Source organism: Hippopotamus amphibius, chromosome 2 (assembly GCF_030028045.1).
Source record: "Hippopotamus amphibius kiboko isolate mHipAmp2 chromosome 2, mHipAmp2.hap2, whole genome shotgun sequence".
Lineage (NCBI taxonomy): Eukaryota > Metazoa > Chordata > Mammalia > Artiodactyla > Hippopotamidae > Hippopotamus > Hippopotamus amphibius.
This window is the reverse complement of record NC_080187.1, coordinates 110,727,292-110,753,995: the sequence shown is the minus strand read 5'-3', so window position 1 is coordinate 110,753,995 and position 26,704 is coordinate 110,727,292. Positions and strand designations below refer to the sequence as shown.

General features: G+C 37.2%; 1 protein-coding gene across 6 annotated transcripts in view; it reads right to left on the bottom strand.

Moving 5' to 3' along the window:
- The window catches only part of AUH (AU RNA binding methylglutaconyl-CoA hydratase), a 180,208-nt gene that overhangs the window by 72,223 nt on the left and 81,281 nt on the right, over positions 1 to 26,704 (bottom strand). For all 6 annotated transcript variants that reach the window (XR_009051233.1, XM_057720902.1, XM_057720903.1 and 3 more), the window contains 2 exons: positions 12,519 to 12,611; positions 10,858 to 10,914 (listed from right to left, as the gene is read on the bottom strand). Coding sequence is in view for 5 of the 6 variants with exons in the window: in XM_057720902.1 (XP_057576885.1) it covers positions 10,858 to 10,914; positions 12,519 to 12,611 (150 nt within the window). In the remaining variant the exon portion in view is untranslated. The remainder of the gene's footprint in view (positions 1 to 10,857; positions 10,915 to 12,518; positions 12,612 to 26,704) is intronic.

Below are 26,704 nucleotides of genomic sequence, written 5' to 3'. Positions count from 1 at the left end.
CTTAGATACAACACCAAAATCACAATCCATGAAAGAACAAAGTGATAAGTCGAACTTCATAAAAATTAAAGCCTTCTGTCATACAGAGTGAAGTGAGTCAGAAAGAGAAAAACAAATACCATATATTAACACATACATGTGGACTATAGAAAAATGGTACAAATCAACCAGTTTGCAAGGCGGAAATAGAGACACAGATGTAGAGAACAAACATATGGACACCAAGTGGGGAAAGTGGGGAGGGTTGGGGGGAAATGAATTGGGAGATTGGGATACCAAATTGTACGCTCTAAATATATGCAGTTTATTGTATGTTAACTGTATCTCAATTAAAAAAAAAAGTTAGTATAAAAGCAGAAGCCAAGGCTGTAGTTTAGATTCTTTTAGAATATATCAGTGAGTCAGAAGTTTTTCTTAAAATGCCTCAAGGAGTCAAAAGTTCTTAGCTATATTGATTATTATTTCCTTTTCTATTGGCTTCTCAAGTTTTGAAAGTATAGGTATTGTAAGGAATAAAAAGGATTGAATAAAATATTTGACTGCTTAAAAAAAAATTAAAACCTTCTGCTCTTTGAAAGAACTAAGGCGATAATAGTCAAGTCACAGATGGAAACAAAGTATTTTCAAAGCATAATTCTGAAAAAGGACATATCTATAATACTCGATAATAAGAACACTCAGGAACAACTCAAAATTCAGTACTCAAAAAAAAAACAGTTAAAAATAGGTAAAAGATTTGAACAGATGTATCATCAAAGAAGAAATATAAATGTCAAGTAAGTAGATGAAAAGATGCTCAACATCATTAGACATTAGGGAAATGGAAATTACAACCACAATGAGATACCACACATCCATGAGAAGGACTGAAACTATACTAAGCAACGGTGAGTTTACCAGGCATCAATGAGGATGCAAAAGAAACAGGAATTCTCATTACTGCTGGTGGGAAATCTCACAGACGTCTGGTCCAACCAACCCAGAAGCCACTGTGGCAGTTTATTAAAACTGTAAACATACATTTTATCATATGAAGTCATTCCAGTCCTAAGCATTTACCCAAGAGAGCTGAAAGCATACGCCCATACGAGGGCTTATACACAAACGTTGACAGCAGCTTTACTCATATACCCCCAAACTGGAAATAAGCCAAGTGTCTATCCACATGTGACTAGATAATCAAACTGTGGTATATCCATACAATGTGATACCAATTAGCAATAAAAAAATTAACTACTGAAACTCATACAATATGAGTGAATACCAAGATATCAATAATGCTGAGTGAAAGCCAGGCAAAGAAAAGATTACATAATGTATCATATCATTCATATAAAATTCTAGAAAATGAAAACGAACCTACAGTCTCAGAAAGTTGGTTCAGTGGTTGCATGAAAAAGACTTTTGGGGGGTGATGGATATGTTCATTATTTTGACTGTGGTTATCGTTTCACAGGTGTACGTACGTCAAAACTTAAAACTGCATGCTAAAAATACTTGCAGTTTATTGTGCATCAACTGTAACTTAGTAGAGCTGTTAAAGACATTTTAAAAAGAAGAAAAATTACAGCAATCACTCAGTAACAATACAAATAATAATAAAGCGTCTCTGCTGACAATGTACCAGGTAATATTATAGGCACATGTACTATCCTCACCAATTCTCACAACAGCCCTGTGGGTACAGACATTATTATCTTCATTTTACAAAAAGAAGAAACTGAGATAGAAAGTGCAGAAATAACTTGCCTAACAACAGTTTAGAGAGGGAGGCGGGATTCAAATCCTGAGAGGCTCAGCCCAGAGCTCTTCCCACGAATCAGGACTCTGCCCACACATAGAGATGGCTGCTCTCAGCCATTCAATCACAACTACCACTACTGAGAGGGTGGGTAAGTGTATTCAGTGTGTATAAATGAAAAAAACACAATTTTAATTTTACTGCTCCAAACAAGCTCTCTTGTTATCATTAGACTGGGATGTGTACTTTACAAGATAAAACGCTCGGGGCATGCACTGAGGGCAAGCCTGAATGGTTCACACCCAATTTTGCATGTTACAGGCATCAAAGAGTCAAAAACCAGTCACCTAAATAGGTGATTTGTGAAAAGAAAATTCAGTTTTATTTTTACAAGATGGGAGAAATGAACTGCCATCCTTCCTAATTTACACATGCAGTATTAATCTGCCTTCCTTTATGAACTTTTTACATATTTCATTTAATTGCTCTCAGCATCTGCTTTCTACACTGCTTCAAGCGATTCTTAAAACTTCGTTATTTAACTTGATACATAAACACTATAGAATATTCAAATGCAAATAATTTTGCTATCTTGAGTACAGCTGGACAACAGGAAAGTAATATGCTGTTCAAAAAAATGAATAATCTGGTTTCTTAAAATACCAAGTTACTGTTAATTAAAAAAAAAAAAAAAAGAAAAAATAAAACAAAAATGAGAACAATAGACATCAACCTGAGGCAAATCAAAATCACTGATTAATTCAATCCCATTACTTACATAATTTGGATATACAAAGCAACAAGGTGAATTTTAATGAAGAAAAACATGCAGTAGAAGTAAACAAAATATTCCTGTAATGGTAAATTTCCAGTTTACTTTGTGTAACCAGTCTTTGAAGTTAAATTAGTTCTATCTCTTTAAGGAGCAGTACAATTGGCCCTCCGAACCCAAGGATTCATCCAACGTTCTCCAACCAAAAGTATTCAGAAAAAAAAAAAAAAAATTCCAGAAAGTTCCAAAAAGCAAAACTTGAATTTGTGTCTTGCTGGCAACTATAGTCATCTCTTGGTATGCAGGGCGGGTAATGGTTCCACGATCTCTCACATATACCAAAATCTGCTGATGCTGATGTATGGTACAATGAATACAGCTGGCTCTCTGTATCCATGGGTTTCACATCCTCAGATTCAACTAACTTCGGGCAGAAACTTCCATATATAGTTGGTTGAATCCATGGATGCAAAACCCACGAATTCACAGGGCCGATAATATATTTACTGAAAAATATCTGCATATAAGTAAACCTGTGCAGTTCAAATTCATGTCATTCATGAGCCAACTGTCTTTACATAGCCCTTACATTGTATTTGTAACTATATACTTACCATTTACACTGTATGACCTATTGTAAGTAATCTAGAGATGATTTAAAATACACAGGAGGATATGCATAGGTTATGTGCAAATACTACACCATTTTATAAGGGATTTGAGCTTCCACGGATTTTGGTGTCCACAGTGGGGTCTGGAACCAATTCCCCTTGATATTGAGGGAGGACTATAATTTACATGTTTAGTAATACTCGATGGATGACTACCAGACCTGTGGTTTCAAACCGTGGGAATGAGAGAGACAGTCTCTGGCTTCATGAAGCTTCAAAGATTTGTATGGATTTTTACATTTAAATTTATGATTTGGGGTTCATTTTGTACAAATTGGGAGATTTAGGTTGAGGTGGTTTGTTCTTTCTTTTTTTCTTTCTCTTGTCTTGTGCACATGGATGTCCAACTTTCCCACCACATACTTTCTCCATGAACTGCTTGTGTGAATTATCCATTATCAACTAGCCCTATTTGCACAGGTCTGTTTATGGATTCTGCTGTGCTCCACAAATCAATGTGTCTGTCTTTTCCCCAATACCACACTGATCTGCAGGCCGTAAATTCCTAGTTTTCCTTAATCTGTGAACATCCTCATTCCACCTTCACTCCTAAAGGACATTTCCTCTTAATACAGAATTCTGGGTTGACAGTTCTTTCCTTTCAGCACTTTAGAAATATCATTCCACTTATTTCTGGACTCCATTGTTTCTCATGAAGAATCTAGTCACTCAAATCATTGTTTCCCTATAAATAATGTGTTATTTTCCTTTGACTTGAAAGATGATTATTATTATTATTTGGTCTTTAGTTTTAAGCATTTTGATTATAATATGTCTGGTCCTGGATTTCTTTGGGTTTATCTTGTTTGGGTTCACTCATCTTCTTAAATCCTTAGTTTATGTCTTTCGCCAAATTTGTGAAATCTTCAGCCATTACTTCTTTAAATATTTTTTTCTAAACCACACTCTTTCTCCTTTCCTTCTGAGACTCTGTGACACAAATGTTAAACATTTCAGCATCGTCCTATAGGTCCCTGAGGTTCAGTCCATTTACTCAGGTTTTGTTTGTTTCTCTGTTACTGAGATTAACTCCTATTGATTAATCGTGAAGTTCACTCCTTCTTCTGTCATCTCTATTCTGGAACTTTCTATATTTCCATTTGTTCATGTGGGTAAGGCCTAAAATTAAGGCTCAATATCATGTGCTGCCTAACACCTAGGAAAGCAAGGTGAAGCACAAATGCCCTGACCACAAGTTCTCCTCCCAGCTTTGTTCCAAGGGATTAAGTCCCCTAAACAAACAACCCTCCTCATCACGAAGACTAGGCATCGTTCCTACTTACTCCTGGGGAGAGGGTTCCAGGTTCCTGCCAGATCGTGAAATTATTCAAACAAAACCAATCACATCCTCCCTAAGGAACCAGGGGGCACACTTCCCTCTTATCACTACCAAGCCTGCCTCCCACACTCTTGTTTTTTCACTGTTCCCAAGCACAACCTCTATGTGGTCCTGTGTGCCATGGGGTGGCTTCCTCTGGGCTGTGAGTACATGTGACTAAGAAACTGCTATCAATCATACCTGTCTAGTGTCAGACATCATGTTGTGTTTGGCCATCTTCAGAAATCTAGGAAAGGAATCCCTCCCTCACCAACAAGGTGAAGAGGAGGCAACTGTAACAGTTCGCCCTTACTTCTTGAAGTAATAACTGCTTTAAAATCTCAGATAATTCCAACAGCTGTCATTCCTAATGATATCTGTTTGATCATCTCCCATGCGGGCTGACATGTTCAGGTTCCTCACATGCTGAGTAATTCTGGCCTGGATATTTTTGTTTTAGCATTCAATCAGCTGGGCTGTACTCAGGCTCCACATTCCAACCAGCCTTCTGTGGATTGTGGTTTCAGTGTTAGTCATGCTTCCGAGGCCTTTGGCCAGTGTCAAATCTGGACAGTGGTTCATCACTTGGTACAAATTCTCAAGTGTTTGGTCTGCTGTTTAGAATAAGAGACACATGCACAGCTGGGGAGTGAGTCCAGGAGTTCATTAACAACTTTGTGGGGCCCCCTTCCTGAGCTCCTCACTCTTCACTACCTCCCTGGTACTTTCTGGTTCCCAGAGGCTCCCCCTTTGTGGTCCTCTAGCCAGAATACTTGAACTACAGCAACAAGCTCCTAGCGGGAATGGGCTCCTGCCTCTAAGAACCTGGCCCTACTGATTTCTACTCTTGGCACAGTGACCAGGCACATTTTTAAAAGCCTAAGATCACATTACATTTCTGCTAATAACCTGTGTGGGTCCTTTTCACTCAGGGTAACAGCTGTAAAACCTCTATGCTTTGGCTCCTCTGTTATTTCTCTGACAGTATTTCCTACCATTCTCCTCATCCCATCTGTTAGGGTTGCAGTGATGGGGTGAGTGTTCCAGGCATGCTCCCATCTTAGCCCTTCTTCCTGAATGTTCCTTTGTTTGAGACGCTCTTCTTCCTATCTGTACGACAATTTCAATTCCTATAACTCTTAACTCCAATGTCACCTTCTCAATGAGGCTGCCTCTGACCCCCTATTTTAAAGTGCACCTTTCACCCCTCCTCAGACTCCTTCCCCTATTTCTTTTTCTACAGCATTTTGCACTTCTGCCATAATTCACAACTTATTATTTGCCATGTCTACTGCCTCTGTGCTGGAACGTCAGCTGCATGGCACCAGTGATCTTTCCATGTTTGCTCACGGCTGTATACCCAGGTCTACACCAGTGCATGGCTCAACAAATATTTGCAAATTAAGTGACTAAATATACCGGGAAGCCACTGTGTGAGCAAAGGGAGCAGCAGTAGGAGAGAAGGTTAGAGAAATGCTGGGGACTCACGGAGCAGGTCTTATAAACTGAGGCTTATAGCTGCCAGAATCCACACTATTTTCTCAAACTCAGTTCCCAGTTTCAACTGCCTTATTCCTGTTTGAGTCTAACAACTTCATAATAAAGCAGTTACGATACTTGTACACATGTTTAATCTCTCCCACCAGATTTTAGAGGGGCAATTCAAGGGAACACTGCTGAGTCACCTATATTTATACCTGTATCTATATCTATATCTGTTTCCTCTACAACAACCAACAATATGGCCTGTCGACAAATAGCTTCCAAAACGTCCTAATTAGAAAAAGGTAAAGTGGTCACTGAATACATTTTAGAGTACAAAGAAATGAGACTGCACAGTGTATGAGGTGTGTTCGTAAATGTACTAGACTTTAAAGAGCAAAACAAGTGCTGGCCTTTAGAGGTCACTTACGAATCAGTCCACTAAAATCCAGTAGTGCTGTCCATTGCTCACAACACTGGTAAATGTTTGACATTTTATAAGCCTCTTAAGAAAAGCAGTCTTATTTTTGCTGTTATACTTCTCTTCTTCCTGAAATAGTATGACCTTATTAATCAGATTTGGCACAGAAAGGTCTTTTGCTATTTATGAAAATCAAATTTACCCTCAGAGGATGAAGATGAGTCACTGCTGAAGATATTCAAAGAATAAGCTCAGATTCTGATGTAAATTCTAAGAAGATTTCAACAAAGGTTATAAACAAAACTTTCCAAAATGACTACTGTGTTCAGGACAACACACACACTGGATTTAAAAATGTCATTACTTCATACACACACCTTAAAATAGAGTTCCTGGATACCATGCCAAGAGACTGCCTTATTGCTAAACACAGCCTACAGTGTGAGACAGGCAGTGATGTTCCAAACCCTTGATCCTGGGGAGGAGAAAGAAACAAAACTGGGGACTCTTGTAGTCCTGTGAAACCTGAGTGCTCTCATTTCCTTCCTTTTTTATTTTTAATGAAAAGAAAACTCATTTTTCTTTCTTCCTTTCTTTTTTAATTTGGGAAATAGTCAACACCAACAATAATTATTAAAGATTCTTTTCCTGAAAACTTTCCAAGAAGAGAATACTAAAAGTGTACCCACAATTAGTCACCACCTTAACCAAGTGATCAACTTATTGTCACCTAAAGTGGGACAACCTAACTTTAAGTGCCATCAAATGAAAAGAAAATATACAGCATGGCCCATTTAGTATTTTTGGCAAAAAATTTTTTAGCATAAACCTAAACATGAGGAAATAACTCAGTCAAATCCAGAATGTGCAAACTTCAATAAGATAATTTGCCTGGCTTCTTTTTAAAAAGATCAGTGTTATAAAAAACAAAAAGAGATGGGAAATTTACCGAGATTAAAAAAACAAACAGAAATGCAATGTGCGACACTTAAATGAACCCTGAATTGGAAAAGCAAAACAAAAAAAACCCACTACAAACAACATTTTGAACCTAGCATAATCTGAATATTGATACTAATGTTAATTTTGTTAGGTGTTATAATAGTGTTGTGGTTCTATAAGAGTCCTTTCTTATTCTTATGAAAAGCATGCTGAAATATTTAAAGGTTCACCTCGTTATTTTGAAATGGTTCTGCAAGAAAAAACTGGATGTACATATAAGAGAGGGAGATGGGGAGGGACAGACCTTGGCAAAGGGTATGAAGAGGTTCATTTTACTGCCTTTCACATTTCTTAAAGTTCGAATATTTCCAAAATAAAAAGCTAGAAAGAATGAAAGAGAACTACAGAGCAGTAGAAATACCAGACACCTTGTCTACAGTGGTTTATACCCAAGCAAGAAGCCTTAACAGTTTTCTTAGTTATAATAACATATATCTTCTAGACTGGATAGAATTCATACATTTTCCCTGAAAATACTTATTTCATCCATAGTATTAAAAAGGAAAGCACAATTTTTCTACAATTTCCCTGTATATGAATTCTCCCCACTTACTTTCTACCCACCTTCTATCCACAGCCACCTGTGTCTGAAACAGATGAAAGGCTGGGGCCACTGACAGTGAAGAAAGGCTCACTGATGAGGGGCATGAGCACCTGGCTGCTCCATGAGCATGTACAACAGGAAGCAAGTTAGGCACCACCAAGAAGGGAGAGAAGAATTCAGTGCAGTCTACTCATGTCTATTACAGTAAGCTCTTTATAACAGTTATCCGCAATGTTTACAGTCACACAAAAAAACAGAGAGAAAAAAAAGAGGACATCTCTGAGATCATTTTAGACACAGCAAACTCACCAATTCAAAAACAGTTTTAAGAAAAAAGTAAGCAGTATTTTCGTATGAGGATCATCTAAGAGAAAGGGAAGGAGAGAAACGAAAGTGGAGAAAATATCTGTGGATTAAAAAAAATCTTCTATGCATAGGACAGAAGAGGATTTTTCTCCATAAAATTTTCAGAAATAGCTCCTTTAGATATACATCAAAAAAAAAAAAAAAAAAACCTTACTTAAACTGTTCAGCTGTTACACTAAAAACAAACAAAAACCACAAAAAACAAAAAACAACAAAAGAACCCACAGGCTTTTCTCGGGGTACTTTAATAGCCATAATGCTAATATAAGACAAGCAAAAATTCTGCATGTACCTCTTATTATCTAAATGTGAATATGTGGCCTTATACAAAATTAGATTCATTTTCAATAAAAAATTCAATACATAATTACATGCACTATGAGCTATGAACTTCAAAGTTTCATTATACTAAAGGAGCAACTAACACATACTCCTTCAGACTCACTTAGAAAAAAAGGAAAGGAAAAAAAAAAAAAGAGAAAACTATCCTTTATAAATAAATGGAAAATGTTAAAGCATATTCTTTATAAATAAGTGGAAAATGTTAAAGCATTTATTTGATAACAAACTGTTAAATAATTGTATTTATAAGAATCCAATTTCAATCAAATATACAAAAAGTGCACTCTGATTAATGGATCCACTATTGCAGAGGACCCCAAAGAACTTAAGTATGCTGGGAAGAAAATGCTAATTTCCAGACCTAATATGACAGAGGCAGCTCCCAAGGGAAGATGGAAGGAGCTAAAGCTACCACCCTCATTTCTGTAGTATAATCAATTAACCTTTTTGCATCTAATCGAACCCAACAATACTCTCACACAACAGTTCTATCTTCTGGTGGTTTTAACACAAAACATTTCATATTCAGGACATAGTAAATATTCAAAGTACCAAGTTCATTTTCCTTCCACCCCCATCTCTGCCACCTACTAATTCTCCGTCCAAAAAAATTACATAAGCATTAAAAAACACTGTATTAGTTTCCTAGGGCTGCTGTAACATTACCACAAACTTGGTGGCTTACAACAGAAATTTATTCTCTCATAGTTCTAGAGGCCAGAAGTCCAAAATTCAGATGTTGACAGGGTTGGTTCCTTCTGGAGGCTCTGACGGCTGCCAGCAATCCTTTTCCTTCCTTGATTTGTAAACACATCTCTTCAATCTCTCTGTCTTCACATATCTTCTTCTCTTTGTTTTTTCTCCTTTTTTTGAGTCTTCTCCTCTTCTTATAAAGACACTTGTCACTGAACTGGAGGTTCATTCAGATAATCCAGGATGATCCCATTTCAAGATCCTTATGTTAATTACATCTTTTCCAAATAAGGTCACACTCTTAGGTTCCAGACTGACACATCTCTTGGGGGGCCCACTGTTCAACTATAGTCACTATCTTTCTAGGATTAGTTATAGCCTAATTATGAATAAATGCTTACTCCTTTAAAAGAATTTCAGAAACATGTTATATCCTTTTTCTAAACCTTGTTTTATTTTACATATATTTATCTGATAATTATTTTCAATTGGATCTATTTTCTTATAAATCCTTTTAGCATTTTCATGAGTCAATGTGAAAAAGACTGGCATGGTAAAACAGGTAGACAGTAAATGCTTTTACCTACAAGAATATTATTTTTGTGGATTACCAAAGTAGAAAACTTAGTGAGTCTTATACATTGATATGGGTAGTCTTCAGTTTCACTGAATTATGTTTTAATTTCTACCTATACACCTTACTCAAGATAAATATTCTTATAATGATAAGGTTAAATATATAATTTTAACTTAGGTACAAAGGAAGTGTTCAAACACTGCCTTTACGTTTTCCATTATTACTGTTATTTCATTCATAAATTAATAAGTTATCAATGTGCACATCCTCAGGTGAAGTCAATTTTTTGAAAGAACGACTTCACGGAATAGGAATGTCTCCAAATTCTCTGCATCAGACAAAAGAACAAAAATTTCAGATTTATCTGGTGATGCAAGATTTCACTATCAATGCTGGAAAAGTACTTTCTTAAATGAGTCTTCCAAAAGCAGCAGCTCATCTTTTTGGTAGTAAGAGAAGAAACAACACCTCCTCAGCTCCAAATTCAGGCTACCTAACAAATGCAACCTTCATCCAGCTGCACAGAAGCACAAGGAAGCTGGCTCAAAGCCTGGGAAGCGCTGCCCCCTCCTTCACTAGGGTCTGACTGTGTGTATAAAGCTCTCTGAGGGCACACACATTTATGTACTCACATCAAAGTTTCAAAATATCAGTGTAATCCTTCAAGAATAATATGACTGGTGCAATAATTTTAAAGTTAAGAAATCATACAGAAAAGCAAAGGACAGCACAAAAGGAGAGCAACAATGCATTCACAAGCTTCGCACCTGCAGAAGCTAAAAAGTGCACTTTGAATAAGGACTCTGCTACAAAAGCAAACAACACAGCATTAGTCCCTTTACCCAAAATGTTGCCTTTTCAACTAACACCTTTTTGCCTCATGCTCTGTTTTGAGGAACAAATCAAGATGGGCTTGAATAGCTCATACCTCCACCAGGAATAATTGCCAACTTTGTTTCAACCAGGCCCATTTTTGCTGAGGAAGCTAAAAAGGAAAGAAGAAAATTAACATCCACATCATCAAATTCAAATATGATGACTTGAAAAAGTTAGGAAAATAAGCTACAAATATTCTGTTCACTAATTAAATCTGTGTCGCAAATCTTTTTAAAAATCACTTCAGAAGGCATTTAGTTATGGAAATAAGTAAACATTCTAAATGATATATATTAAGAGATGCACACATTTTCTGTTAAAAACTGCTTGGCAGCGAATTAATTTTTGATGCAGAAAGACCAGGGTTGTAACTACATAATTTGACCTGATACTGCCAAGTCATGTTTGAAGGCTGAGATCTCATTAATTATTCAGGATGAGGAGACAGGCTGTGTCTGACAAGTATGAATTCTTTGGCTGCCTCAACAGTCCTCCAGATCAAACAGCTTAATATCTCATATGAGATATGGCAACTTTTCAAGACCAAATCTCTGGTTACTTTTGACAAATGGTTTACTGTTCTGACAGCTGAACAGGGTTCCTCTTTCCATGTTTGTTTTCATGGCTACTTTAAAACATCTTAATTATTTCTTTATTTGCATATCCAAATGTACTTGGACTACTTCCCATATCCTAATTCCCAGAACTTGCATTCTTTCAGAAATGGGCTGCATATAACTTGGCTTTTCAATTTAAAACCCAATGATCTCAGTCAAGAAAACAGAGATCTAAAATAAAGTAAAAAGGCGGAAAGGTACACATGGATTAGCAACTGCAAACCCCAAGAACCAGTTACCATAATTATATTGACTACATTTAACAGGCAGCTCCATCAGAAGAGACAGTGGGAACCAGGGGAAGAACAGTGACAAATACTTGCTGCCTACTTCGCCCAGTCCTTGATCCCAGAGCCACTGTATGTCACCTGGATGAGGGACAAGGATACAGACAGGCCATCTTCTGTGGCCACACAGAAGATTACAGAAGATAACAGAAGTGAGAGCTGTGACGCCAGGCTGCCTGGCTTCAAATCCCAGCTCAGTCACTGATCTGGGCCTTGTTTCTTCACCTGTCTCTGCCCTAGCTTCCTCAAGCACCACAATGTGTACCTATCTCACAGGGCTGTTCGGCAGATTAAGTGAGCTAATACATGTCAAGTATTAGCTGAGCACCAGGTCAATATTCAGCACACAGTTAGCACTAATTGTTTCCTTTATTATTTTCATAACCAGCTCATCCAATCCTCAGAAAACCATGCAGGAAGGAAGTGAACCTCAAAGAGATTAATTTATTATTACTATAGCTAACAATAATTATGTGCTTGGACTAGGCACATGCCAGACATGAACTCATCTAAGCTTCACAACAGCAACCTCACTTCCCCCATTTCAGAGGAGGAAACTGCTCTAAAAAGGGCAGGACCTAAGATCCAAATTCAGTTCCGTGTGACCCAATTCCTATTCTCCTTTCCTCCTGCTAAGACTGAATAAGATACTATAAAAGAATGTTTTCTTAACTGGGAATTTGAAATGCTTCATCAAGCCCAACAGGTGACTTTTTCAACATGTTCTGTTGAACAGGAAAAAAATAAAATATTTGGAATTATTAACCGCATTTTTAAAAAGTTATGTTTTTAATAGGATCAGTTCTCACCTGCTACTCTTATATCACACGCTAAAGCCAGTTCAAGTCCACCACCTAAAGCAAGTCCATCTATTGCTGCAATGGTTGGCATTGGAAGATTAGCTGAAATAGAAAGAAAGATTTTATGCTTCTTCAGTAAAAGTGTTACTATGCAATTCATTTTACACTTTTTCTGTGAATATAATTTTAAATAAAATAAAATACTGTCTACAGAATTTTGTATCTCTTTTACTTTTAACTTAATAAGCATTTTATTCTTCATTATTCTAGAAAATGTAATGATCATATAGGATTTCATCACATAAATATGCAGTACTATCTTTAAATCTTACCATATTATTGAGACACATTCATAAATATATTCTGTTGAATTAACAGAATCCCAGTTCTGACTTCATAATCTTAGAGCCTAAAGTATTTTATGAGATGTTCTGGTTCACACAAACTTCAAGTTGAAAGGACTTAGGTATAATGCAAAATTCATGACCCTTTATGCATTATACCCTGGTGCTCAGAATGATACAGCCTCATTCAAAGAAGTAATACATCTACTCATACAAGACAGCAACAGTCCCAGTGGCTGCTGGGGCCCCTGCCCACCAGTTCTACCATCTGGTGATGAGTATGGTGAACAGCAGCGAGAAAATGATCAGACTCCATCAAACAGCACACACGGCAGACGGAAGAGGCACTGAGAACCTGCCCAAAAGCGTGACTGGGGAGGGGCTGGCCAACCACAAAACTCAAAGCCGGGCTTTCTTTAGTCCAGGGACTTTATTATTCTAATGAGACTTTTGTAAATAATAATATGCAATTTTCATTTTTTATAAGTGGTTCAAAACCTAATTGGTTAATGATTCTGTGAAGCAGAATCCTTTTTATAAATTTTACTTTTGACTATGGGAATGTGATGTTAGGCTGAACAAGCTTAACATATGAATAGAATGTGGACATTAAAAAGGCACCATCTCAATTTGTTCTCACCACAAAAAAGAAATAATAACTGTGACATGATGAAGGTGCGAGCTAATGCTACAGTGGTAATCATATTACAATATGTAAATATATCAAATCAACACATTCACCTGAATCTTACACAAGTTATATGCCAATTATATATCAATTTTAAATAAATATATAAAAATGAGTAAAAATAAAATTAAAAGATACCATCCCTAAAGGTCTCTCTTCCATAGGTACTCTGATCTGTGAAATTCCTCAGACAGAGAGGTTTATTCAAATCTGTTGAAGTGCACTGAGCTTTATTCATACATGAAGAAATTTATCAAATTTATTCTAAGAGCAAAGTCTGAAAAGGCTGGGATAGAGAACAGTATAGATGCTGCCACCTGAGGCAAAAGCACTACCGGTAGAACAAGGCTGAACGGGGCTTTGGAACAGGGCATACTTCACTATTGTACCTGTCTGAGCTTTTGGGCGGAAGGTGGGAGCTTGAAAGGACAGGACAAATTCAAAGGTGCTCCACGTAATGTGCTTTACAGCACATCTGGTAAAAAAACGAACAGACAGCTATGTCAGTGTTTACACTCAGGAAATGAGTTTAATGAAAAAATAAAATCTAGTTAGTTTATCCAACAAAAAAGAAAAATCAATAAAGCAATACAAGGGCAATCTGAGTGGCTCCCAAGGTCACCTCAAGCCACTACAAGTAAAACAGAATCACTGTTACACAGCCTCCAATCCTCCTTCCTTTCTACAAAGCTAGCTATAGAAATTATCATATTTCTAGACTCCTTCAATCTGCTACCTCCCAATCTCAAGTCTCTCCCATCAAAATCTTTCCCTAGGCCTCACTATGGCCTTGGCTCACCGCCACCTAAGACAAGCAAACAGAAGAAATGTGTTTCATCACTCCCACTCACTTCCACCTCACAGCTCTAGTCCCACTCATCTCATCGAAACCATTGTTGATCCAATTACCAGTGACACTGTGATACTGTCCCATAACCAATGGGCACTATCCAGTCCCTATTAAACTTGTTGCCTCTGAAGATCAGAGACATTAATCCTGAACACTCCTCCTCCTTGAATTCCTCTCTCCATTTGCTTTCTGGATCCCTCCCCACCTCATCTTTCCTGCCTTTCTTTCTGCCTCTGGTTATGTCTCAGCCTTCTTCCCCTCTCAATAGAAGCTCTGCCCAGGAGATCTCTTTCCTATCCTTAACTTTTAGCATCTATAAAACCAATGATATCCAAATCACCACTTCGAACCCAAACGTCTCTCTAAACTGTATCTCTATAGTTACCTGCCTGTTGGACATCTTTACTTAAATATTTTATCATGTTCAAATCAACTTCCTGTCAATCCTTCTTGTAGATTCTATTTCACATTTGGTAGCATCTCCATTCACCAGGTTACTCAAGACGGATACCCAGACGTCATCCCAGGTGTCCTCTTTTCCAATGCTCTTACACCTAATTGTTTTCTAAGTCCTGACTAACAGCTCACAATTGGCAAATCCCCCTCCTTTTTATATAGCCAGAGTTCTGCGTGCCCTCATTTCTCACCAGCAGGAGGTCTCTAATTGACCTCACTCACCTGCAATCTGCCCCCTTCAAATGTATCTTCCATATTTCTTGCAGGATAATCTTTCTAAAGTGCAAACAAGGTGATGCTATTCCCCTATTTAAAACAGTACAATTATTCCACATTCAGGATAAAAATGGTGAAAATTTTAGCATGGCACAGGAGGCACCCGATGAACTAACTCTGCCCACCTGCCCAACCTCACACACCTACTGTGTTCCAGCCCCAAACTACTTAAAGCACCTTCAGAAGTCGTTTGCATCCAAAGCTGTGTACAAGCCGCCCTCTGCCCAGAATGCCTAACTAGTCCCTAATTATCTTTCAAGGCAATGCTCAGAAGCCCCTCCCTTCATGCTTCCGGGGCACTCCGTACATACTCCTCCAGCAGAGCATTCACATCACCTTACTATCCATTCAGAAACAAAGAGTAACATCACATAAATGCTGCCAATAACATCCTTCTTACCACTTGAACAAACCTCAAGATTTTTCACTGCCTCTTCTATCTCCATTAATTCTGGTATTCTCTCAACTTTTCTTCTTCTTATTAACTTCTTTCATTTAATACTTTAATGGAACAACAGGAATATATGCAGCCCTACAGAGCTACAGAAAAGAAAAACTGCAGAGTTCCTTAGCCAGAGAGAGCACCAGAAAAGGAATTAATAAAAGTGAGTTTAAAGGGCTTCCAAAATCAAACCCAGCCTGAAATATGTGTACTACCAAGTTCCAGTTTCTGAAAATTTCAATTCATGGTAAATAGGGGTTATTTCATATTCTTTAGATTTTTTTCCCTAAAAATAGGAACAAACTGATGTGATATATATGGAAAGAAGAATCTTTCTTCACAAACTGTATGTTGAAAACGTAGACTAAATAGAAAAGGGTAAAAGGAATAAACTGACTGTAAATTACGAAAGAAATACTCTACAACTTCATAATCCCTGAAGCATAATGGAAAGAATACAGGAAGATGACAATTCCTGGTCATCTATAATGTTCCTTTTTTTTTTTAATTTATTTATTGGCTGTGTTGGATCTTCATTGCTGCACACGGGCCTTCTCTAGTCTGCAAGCGGGGGCTACTCTTCATTGTGGCGCGTGGGCTCCTCATTGTAGTGGCTTCTCTTGTGGAGCATGGGCTCTAGGCGCGTGGGCTTCAATAGTTGCGGCACATGGGCTCAATAGTTGTGGCTCATGGGCTCTAGAGCACAGGCTCAATAGTTGTGGCACACGGGCTTAGTTGCTCCATGGCAGGTGGAATCTTCCTAGAGCAGGGCTCGAACCCATGTTCCCTGCATTGGCAGGCAGATTCTTAACCACTGCGCCACCTGGGAAGTCTTATAATGTTCTTAATACTGCAACACAAAGGCAATGATTGCCTCAAAAAGAGATGACAAGACTTTGCTCTACATTTTTAATAGTTAATATTCTCAAATAAATATTTTACTTAAAAACCACACTTAGCCAACAGAAAGCTAAAAAACATCTTTTTTCTCAGAAGTATAAAATGTCACTAAAAGAAGAAAAATAAAAACACGAATGAAATTGATTAATGAATATACCTTTTCCCTTCATTGTGACATCTATAAACAAATATTACTTTGATGAAATAAAATGATGGGGGAAGACAGGTTTCAGGTTCCACATGAGTTGAAGTATAAGGATGGGGTTTATATAATGCAGCGGTAGGAAAGGAGAAGAAATAAACAAATGCAAATATGCTGACCTGGGAATGAGGGCGATGGTGGAGAGGGGCTAAAATGAATCATCTCATGCTAAAGTGTTTCTTAATTCTGAAGTTAGAGAATGTAATACTTTTCTGCTATATGCTTTATTTTCTGGAAGTAATGAAAATTATTTTTAAATGTGACAGTTAAGAACTTAAGATATTTTCTCAAGCAGATAAAAGTTTTTAACATTATGACTATATAAAATATATAATAAAAATGACAAGAAATGTGGAGTCCTGATATTAAAAACAACACAGAAAATAGGGTATTAACACTCTCAAATCATTAAGTAGGTAAACTACTTGGTACTTTTGAATATTAACATTCTGTAAAGCTGACTATAAAGAATTACTTAAGTAGAACAACTTAGTCTTCAATGAGTAATTAAATATCAATCATTTTACAATATTTTAAGTCTTGAAGTCCTACAAAATTCTGATTTTTCCCTGAAAGATGTCTTTCTTGTAAACTTTTTCCAGGAAAATATGAGTCATCTCAAAGTACATGCTAGTTTCACAGTTACCTAATATGCTTGTTTTTACATGCAGTATTTCTTCTACTTGGCAGCACTTAATGATCTTAGAGAAAACTCAATAAAACACACATCTGAAAGGCAGATTATCCATTTCAAAGAACTGAGAAATATCAACTTGGCAGCTGTGATCACAATGTGACTGAATGAAACGGGAACCACCAGGAGCAGTGGCTATTCCCAACAGCAATAGGAAGAAAGGATGACTCAATGTGTTACGCAACCAACAGGATCAGATACTATTTTGAGTTTAGTACCAGGAAATGAGCCAGGTATGACAAAGAAGATAATAATCCTTTGAATGCTCCTAAAAATATAATTAAAGCAAACAATTAAAGTTTTGCTATTTTAAGAGAAATAAATGAGCTGCAAGGCAGGCCCTGTCTACTCCAAAGTCTGCAGGACAGCCTCTGCAAGCATAACTGGAGTCAGAGGCCATAGATGTGGAGGGAAGGCGAGTGAGGGTCTCCTTTCAGCTCTGAGATAAATACAATACATAATGTAGGTTTTCAGATGTTTCCAGAAAAACATAAACAATGAGATCATTAAGGGAATATGCTAGTGTCAGTCATGAGTTTTAAATTTGGTTTTGCTTGAAAAATATTGTTATAGAAAACAGAAAATTAAATATTTCAAAAGAAATGCCCATCTAGTAATAAAAGAAGTCTGACTTTACTGAAAACATTCAAGGAGAATAGAAATAAAATCAAGGTTAACTGAAAGTTATAATAAATTCCATATTATCCCTAATTTCAGCCAAAAATTGACCTTCAGGTTAAGGTGCCATCATCAAGTTTCAAAGGAACCACAAAAAATTAGAATTAAGATTAAAAAAAAAAAAAAAAAAAAAAAAATAACCACTCCTGCCCAAAGCCAGCATGCTGGGCTGCACCTTGGCTCTCCAGAGGTTCTGGCCAGGGCCGCTGAGAAAGGAGCATACCTGCCAAGACGCCAACAAACACACTCACCTCATCACACTGGGGGCTGGAGGTCCGCAAATGTGAGCCACCCCTCCCAGGACTCAGAAAAGTTACCACTGTGCAATCCGAGAAACTGATTTTTCTAAGCCGACCATTTATGCGCCTGCCTTCCTATCTTTCTACATAGCTACCTATGGATCTAGCAAAATAGTAGAAAGTGCTTACTATGTCTGGCCACTGTAAGCACCTCCGAAATATTATTTAAACCTCCTACCAGCCTTATGACATCAGAACTATTCTGGGGTTGAGGAGCTGCTCTCAGTTGCCCAGTAGAGCCACAAGCGGAGCACAGGTGGTCTGGCTGCAGGGTCCCCCTTGTACCCATGACTGCCTATCACCAGTTCTCACAGCCCAGGCCCAGAGCCCCTGAGGAAGGACTCCGCATTGCTAGCCAGCCTTCCCAAAGGACTGCGACCATGTGCCCGGGAAAGGGAAATGTTGAGACGCCTGGGGAACTCTGACAAGCACATTCGCTCTGTGCTCTTCTAACTCTTGGAAACCTAGAGCAACATCACAGTTCAGTGGATCCAGCTGGGGGAACCTCAGGAACCAGATGCAAGGCACCAGTCCGTTGACAAATAACAGACTTCTGACTCGAGTTTTCCCTGGGAACCTGCAACCCAGACTGTCCCCAGTACATAACTGCATAGGTTATTAAAGTAGGAAGAGCCAACACCAGAGCAAACCCTTTCTACCAAAATTCCAAATCAAATAAAGCACCCCTAGGAGAAATGCAGAGAGGGGACGCTGCCAAGGTTCAATCTCCATACGCTCCCACTGAGCAGCCTTGTCTGGAAGATTATAGTAAGTGTAACTGAGTAATGACCTCCACTATCAACTGCTGCTTCAGATGGAATAGAGCTCTTGGCACTTCAAATGCTGCTGAACAGGCCAAATGTAGTTATTTTGTTTCTAATAAAAGTATAACACTAGAAGTGGTTTACTTTTTGACCTGTGGGGGGGAAAAATACAGCATTACTGCCTTGCTTCATTCACTCTCAGGATCTACATCCTTGCTCTTCACAGTGGATTGTGGACCAGTGACATTAGCATCACCTGGAAGCTTGTTAAAAATGCAGAATCCCAAGTCCCAGCCAGAGCTACTGAAACCAGGATGTGTGTTTTAAAACAAGATCCCCAGGCAAAGCTCTGGATGCCTCCGCTAATCCAGAGATCTTGACAATCTCACCAATCCATCCACAAAACTGACAGAAAGAAGCAGGAAGAGCCTTAATTCCTTGGGTAAGAGCAGTAAAGGTAAAGATGGTCAAGATTTACATACAAATATTTGTAGCAGCTTTATGTGTAACTGCCCCAAACTGGACACAACCCAAATGTCAGCATGCGGTACATCCATAAAGGGAACACTACTCAGCAATAAAAATGGACCAATTACTGATCCGTGCTAAACATGGACGAATCTCAAAAAAAAGTATGCTCACTAAAGACAACACACAAAATTAATATATACTGTGTTCCATTTATAAAAAATTCTCAAAAGTGGAAACTAGTCTCTAGTGATATGAAGCAGTCTAGTAGCTGTCTGGGGACAGGTGTGGGGCAGGGAGGGGCAGAAGAAAAGGATTACCAAGGGTCATAAGGAAACTTCTGGGGGTGATGGATATGTTTACCATTTTGATTATGGCGATGTTTTCACAAGTCAGAGTTACCACACTACACTTCAAAGTTGCAATTTATTGTATGTCAATTATACTTCAATAAACCTGTCTTCAAAAAGTATATGACTTGATTAATACAAAAATGATAAACAAAAGTACACTAGTTCCCTGACCTTTTATAAATAAGAGATATACTTTTAAATTGATAAATCAAGTAATACAGGTATGATTCAATTTAGAATTATAAAGAAAATAGTAAGAAAAGCTGATGGGAGAAGAAAAAGGTGGGAGGAAAGAATTTAAAACGAGAAATATGCCAACTCTATCACTGCTCATAGTTAGAAGTCAACAGAACTTTATAAAGGAACAGAGGACCAAGTACACTGCATAAAAATCTAATAATAAAGAAAACCAGGTGATATAAAAATGCAACCCTTTCCCATTGTTAGAATAAACCCATAAACAGAACAAATCATGAAAACACACAGCATATTTAAGATGATTTTTTTAATGTAAAATCACCAAAATCAGAAGGCACAGGAAATCATAATGACAGACCTAACACCAAACATACCAACACATTTAAGAAGCTATATTCATCAAGTAAGAAAACAACTCCAACTGGATCACAGAACGAAACCCAACGAACAAGCAGAACAAAAGCAGAACAACAGAGAAACAGCTAAAACAAAACAGAAAATAACATTTTAAAAATACGAAAGATGTCAAATACACAGTCAATTACAAAGTAAACATCTCATTACCTTAATAAATAAGGGCAACACTGGGGTAAACATTAAATGGGGGGAAAAAAGTACTTATTAACGCTTAATAAAGCAAAAACCCGCAATAAGGATCTAGCAGTGATAAAGTATCTATACATCAAATAACACAGCATCCACAAAGCAAAAAAACCAAATTCAAAACAGCACAAATATCATTTTCTCACCGACATGCAACAAGTAAACTAGAAAATAACAACAAAACAACTAACTAATTAGAGACAGACACAGATGGGTGGCCTGGAGGCACACTTTCCTCCCCACTTTAGCAGCTTAGCAGAGTTGGCTCAAAGCGTGAGAATCAGCTTAGCAGGAGTGCAGGCTCCAGCCACCTGCCTCCAGAGGTACTTTCTAACAAGGCGACTCACTTTCCCAACTGGAAAGTGTCCAGTGTACATGGTCGTACAGATGTTCTCTTCTTCCCTGAAAAACTAAATATATACAGCATTACAGAGCTGGGTTCTACTCTAATTTTTGCCCCCAAATTTCTTCTACCCTAACAAATTATTTATCCAAATGGCTAATTCGAAAATGAATAAATGGGCATACTCTTGGCTCAACTATTCCCTCCTTCTTCCTTCTTGTGGAAATGGGCCTGGCCTCCAAGAACACAGGTTCTCCTCCATGCCTACGTGAAAAGTGCCCTGTGAGTTATGAGATGCCGTGTCTGGGTCAACTGCTGAGGGAAGTGGCCAGAGCCAACTCAGTGTAGCTCTGACTAGGGCAAAGGGGTCTAACGCTGGAGGTCCAAACGAGCAAATCTCACCAACAGATCTAAAGCCACAACCTTCACCTGAACAGTAATAAGGTAATAAAGAGCATATCAGTAATAAAGACAATATTTTGCCTTTTAATTTTGTTTTTCAATTTGTTCCAAACCTCAGAGAGACAACAGTTTTCCATTTATTAAGGCTCCTTCAGATACCCTAGTAACGTGTATAATGATATTTTCTGCAGTGTTGTTCATATAGTAAAAAACTAAAAACTACCTAAAAGCCCATCAATAAAGGAATAATTATATACATTATGGTACACCCACAACAAACGATACTAGAAGTCATTTTTTTAAATTGCAGTTATAAAAAATCCACATTGGAGAAAACTAGATTCCAAACTATTCCCAGAAATAATTTTTCAAATACAGTGTCTATCACACAACCAAAGAATAACTATGGAAACAAGATATGGTAAGAACCAGTAGAAAAAAAACAAGAAGAAAAAGATTCATGCAAAATTGAGATCCAAAGTCATCAAACACTGATTGTCAAAGACATAAAGCCAAGCAGGAAACTGTAACCTATGAAAAGTGACATAACAGATTTTTTAAAGAACCAAAAAGTTATTTTCAAATGAAATAAAACAACTCAATGTTTATAACAAATCAGGTGTAGCTTACGAGAAAATTAGTAAACTGGTAGATGGATGACAAGAAACTATTCACAGAGAGGTAAGGAAAAACAAACAGAAAATACAGTGAGAAAGGATATAGTAAGAAGGTCTAATATATGTCTAATCGGCAGAGAATACATGAAATAAACATCCATCGGAATGAGTTTAAAATAAAGCAGCAGTTTGTATCTACTAATCCCAAACTCTTAACTTATCCCTCCCCCATCCGCTTTCCCATTGGGAACCATAAGTTTGTTTTCTATGTCTGTAAGAACACGCACACCTATGTGTGTGTGTGTATATATATAATTGAATGTATAATTGAATCACTTTGCTGTATACCAGAAACACAACACTGTAAATCAACTACAATTTAAAAAAATAAATAAGCTAAAATAAAGCAGCAAATTAAACCTGAATAAAAAAGAAAAGAATTAATAAAAACCAGAATAAGGATTAATAAAACAGAAACAATAGAGAAAACAAAGCCCCAGATTTTTTTTTAATGTATAATGAAACTGAAAAGCATATGGAGAGGACGTGAATTACCAACATCAGGAATGCAAAGGGGACATCATTGTTGGCTCTTCTGATAGTAAACAAATAAAAGAATATTATGGATGACTTTAAACCAATGCATCTGAAAATCTAAATAAAATGGATATACTCCTAGAAAATTATAAATTTCTAAAAATAAAATTTAAAAAACTGTTTATGTGGTTCTTTTCATATATACATATGTTTGTACATAATCTATATAACAACGTATGCATGCAAATATATAGTCAAGTAAAAGCCAAGAAAAGGCCCTAAAATATACAGAGTAAATTAGCATACTAGTAGCAATCACTTATGTGGAGAGAAAGGCAATGGGGGAAAGCTGCTGAAAAGAGTTTTAAATTTTTACATTAAACACATACTCAGACATTGCTTGTGGAATTAAAAGCTAACAACCATGAAAAAGCCAGAAAAAAAATTAAATAATTTTACTTGGGGGGGGAGGGGTCTTGTCAAATTCTAGAATATTCTAGGATAATATTTTAGAGTAAGTGACAGAACTTGGTTGATAACCCCATTACTCTTGCTATATTTTAGCAAAAACACTGTAATTTTCACAAAACTGTCTAAAGTCATAATGTGACTAACACCCAACGAAAGTCATCAAAGGCAATAAATTCCAAAAAGAGAAGAAAAACCATCAGTTGCAAACTGTGACGTGTAACTACTCTATTCTAGATTACAATTCAATAAATAGGACATGTTAACAACTCATAATGGAAAACAATGGATTCCTAGACACCTGCGACAGTTTTCCCTCATTTTTAGCAAAAGGATAAAAGAAACTAAAATTGAGATCTGGAAGTTACTACTTGGAAAACTAAAGAAGGTAGCTAACTAGAGTGTTTCATTAATCGATCTTTCACATACCATAATTCAGTACTTCCAATTTCTAATTTGTAATAACATCAAATGGGGGGGTAGTAAAATATAAGCTAGATTGCATCCAAGTTAACTAAATTACCGATTTTAAACAGGCCAACCCAGCTGAATAACTAACAATTCTGCAAACTTTGAAAATGTCTTTACTAACCAATTCTTAACACACTACACCTAAAATAAAAGTCAAATAATCATTTAGGCAATGTCAAAGAAAATATAACAAGTACATAATCTCTCAAATTGTATTATAATAGTCACTGTAACAATTAAGTATTTTCAGAATAAGGTTTATTTCAGATAAAGTAAAACAAAAAAGAAGTATCTGAAAAAGCTCTGAATTCTATAATGGTGAAAAACACTGAAAAAAAAAAAAACCTCTGGATTTTTCATGAATAAGTATCAGATGCCTCTAAATCAAACGGAAAGCTTAAAAATGGATATACTTAGAATTTACGCAAGCTCTTTTGTATTCATCACTCAAGAATCTCTATATCCTAAAATGGGATACGAGAAAGAGTTTTAGGTAGATTTATACCTTTTCAAGCACATTTCTTAGTTTAACATTTTGTGTAATTAAAAATGTGGCATATCTTTTGCTTCTTCCCTTTCAGCTCACATAGCTACCTTTTTTAGTCCTTTTTAGGACTCAAGTTGTCCATCTGATCCTGATTGTGGAGTTAAAGAAAAAAAATTGGTCTTTGGAGCCATTCTTACACCCCAGTAAAGGGCCTGTTCAGAAAACTGTTATTTTTAAAGCCCCACTTTAACCCCTTATTTACAGCATAATGCCAAAACCAGATGTGTGATCTGGTAGGTAAAGGCTTAGGACTCCTTCCCCAATCCTCAGATTTAGGTAACTCATGGCTTTTTCTTCGACCAACACAGCACATATCAAGGTAGTTAAAATAGCATGCTTCAAAAATATATAATGTCTGTTTCACCTGTAACTGTTTAAATCAATGAAACCTTTCAAATTTTATGTACTGTGGGGCTTTTATGTGGCACTTTACATTTTCATGCTGCTTATACTTTTATCCTACTGAAATAAATGAATTTCATCAAATTTCTCAACTAATTTTTTAAAAAACCTTTAAAGTTGTTTATTATTTTGCCTAGAAATACATAAAATTTCTTATTTCAGGAGAATAAGAAATCATTTTGTTATTTTGGGCTATGAATAAACTTTCTGGTACCTCGAGCCCTCCCATTTTTATAGAGCAGAATCGCTAAAGAAGCAGACCTCACACAATTGGACTTAGCTGTGCAGAAACCTAGGCTGCCGTGCAGAAACCTAGGCTGCCGTGCAGAAACCTAGGCTGCTGTACTGAAAAGCCTATATAGTGTTTTATTATTTGCAAAGAAGTACGTGAAAGGTGAATGAATTTACTGAAGCTGACTTTCAACAAGAATAATGTGTACATTAACATGTGTACTCTGGGAATTCCCTGGAGGTCCAGAGGTTAGGACTCTGTGCTTTCACTGCTGAGGGCCCGGGTTCAAGCCCTGGTCAGGGAACTAAGACCCCACAAGCGGTGCAGCATGGCAAAAATTAAAAAGTGTACTCTTACAGCCTTTGTGGGAGACTATAATTGTTTCAAAGCTGCTTGGAGTGCCTTTTTAAAAGCTGCTTTCAGAACTAGTTTGAAACTAGTTCTGAAAACTAGAACTGCTCAATAAAACCAGTGACTTTATTCATAAAAAAAAAAGAAAGAAAGAATATAATGATGAAATGCATGAAGTGACAAATGCAACACTTTAATCTCCGGCAAAAAATTATTCATACTTAATTCATATTCAAAAACTCTGAATTTACACCAGAGACTGTTATTAAACCATGATAAATCAGCATCAGAGACTAATATTAAGCCACGATAAATCAGATGTTATGCTTCGTAGAAAGGTATATATATGTTTATTTATTTATATATATCTATATATATATTTTTTTTTTTGAGGAAAACTTTTCCAAATACTCTCATTTGTAGCTTATTTACATGGAATCAAGTTATGGGATGTATTTTCCATAACCAGGATATGTTTCAGATAACTAGTTTTTGCCAAATGGATTTACAACCAACAGACTAAGGTGCCTCTCAAAATTGCCCTAAGGGATGGAGCTTTTTCATCATTTGCCAGCCAAATAAGCAGCTGCCCATAGTAGCCTCGATACTCGTCTCCAAAAGGGTACTTGGCTAAAGTCGCCAGTAAGGGCCATGTTGCAGTTCTTTAGCATTCATCTTACTGGGCCCATCAGACTTCTTTCCCGTGCGTTTTCAGAATACTGCTCTCTTCCTACCTCCTTACCCTGGCTGACCTTTCTCAGTCTCCTTTATGGTTCTTTTTCATCCCAGACTTGCAACATCATAATGTCTCAGGTTTGGCAGACTTCCTTCCTCTCTACAATAACTTCCTAGGTGCCTCATCCCAGTATCAAGTCTTCACATTGCACCAACATTCTGATGACTCCCAAACTTACTTCTCGATCCTGGTCTACTTGCTTAAACATCGAACTTCTACCTTGTTGCCTGCTCAACATCTGCACTTGGATGTCTATTAAGCATCAACTAACTTCACACTTCAAACTGGAACTACTGAGCTACATTTCCCACTCTAATCCAGCAAAGGGGCAGCCATCCTAATTTACTCATCACAATCATTTATCAAACTGCTCCATCCATGTTCCTTCTATCATCCTCAGTCACATCCTGGAAACAACATGAACTGGATTGGAAGAGAGGGAATCAAACTCATGCCAGTGCAGGCATGATTCTTTGAATTTTAGGTACAGGCAGACAGAAAGGAATTCCAGGAGAGAATCCAACCTGAAGATGAGAGGAAAGCAGTACAGCTTGGGTCACCTGTCTACACCAATGGGATCCCAGCCAATTTACTCTTTCAATCAGGGATCTACCACATGCTAGTTACTATGCTAGATACTAGGTATAGGTGGAGAAAAAAATCACTATGTTGTCACAACAGAGAGAAGATTGGAAGAGTACCATATGGTAGAGAGAGGACCAGAATCCAAATATTCTGCCTCCACATCAAGAGATTTACACACGGTATGCCTCAATAAACATATATCAAAACAATTCATAGGTGCTCACTACATTTTGGGAATATACAAAATTTAACTTTTCTACAACAAAACAGAAAACTTCTATGGCAATGT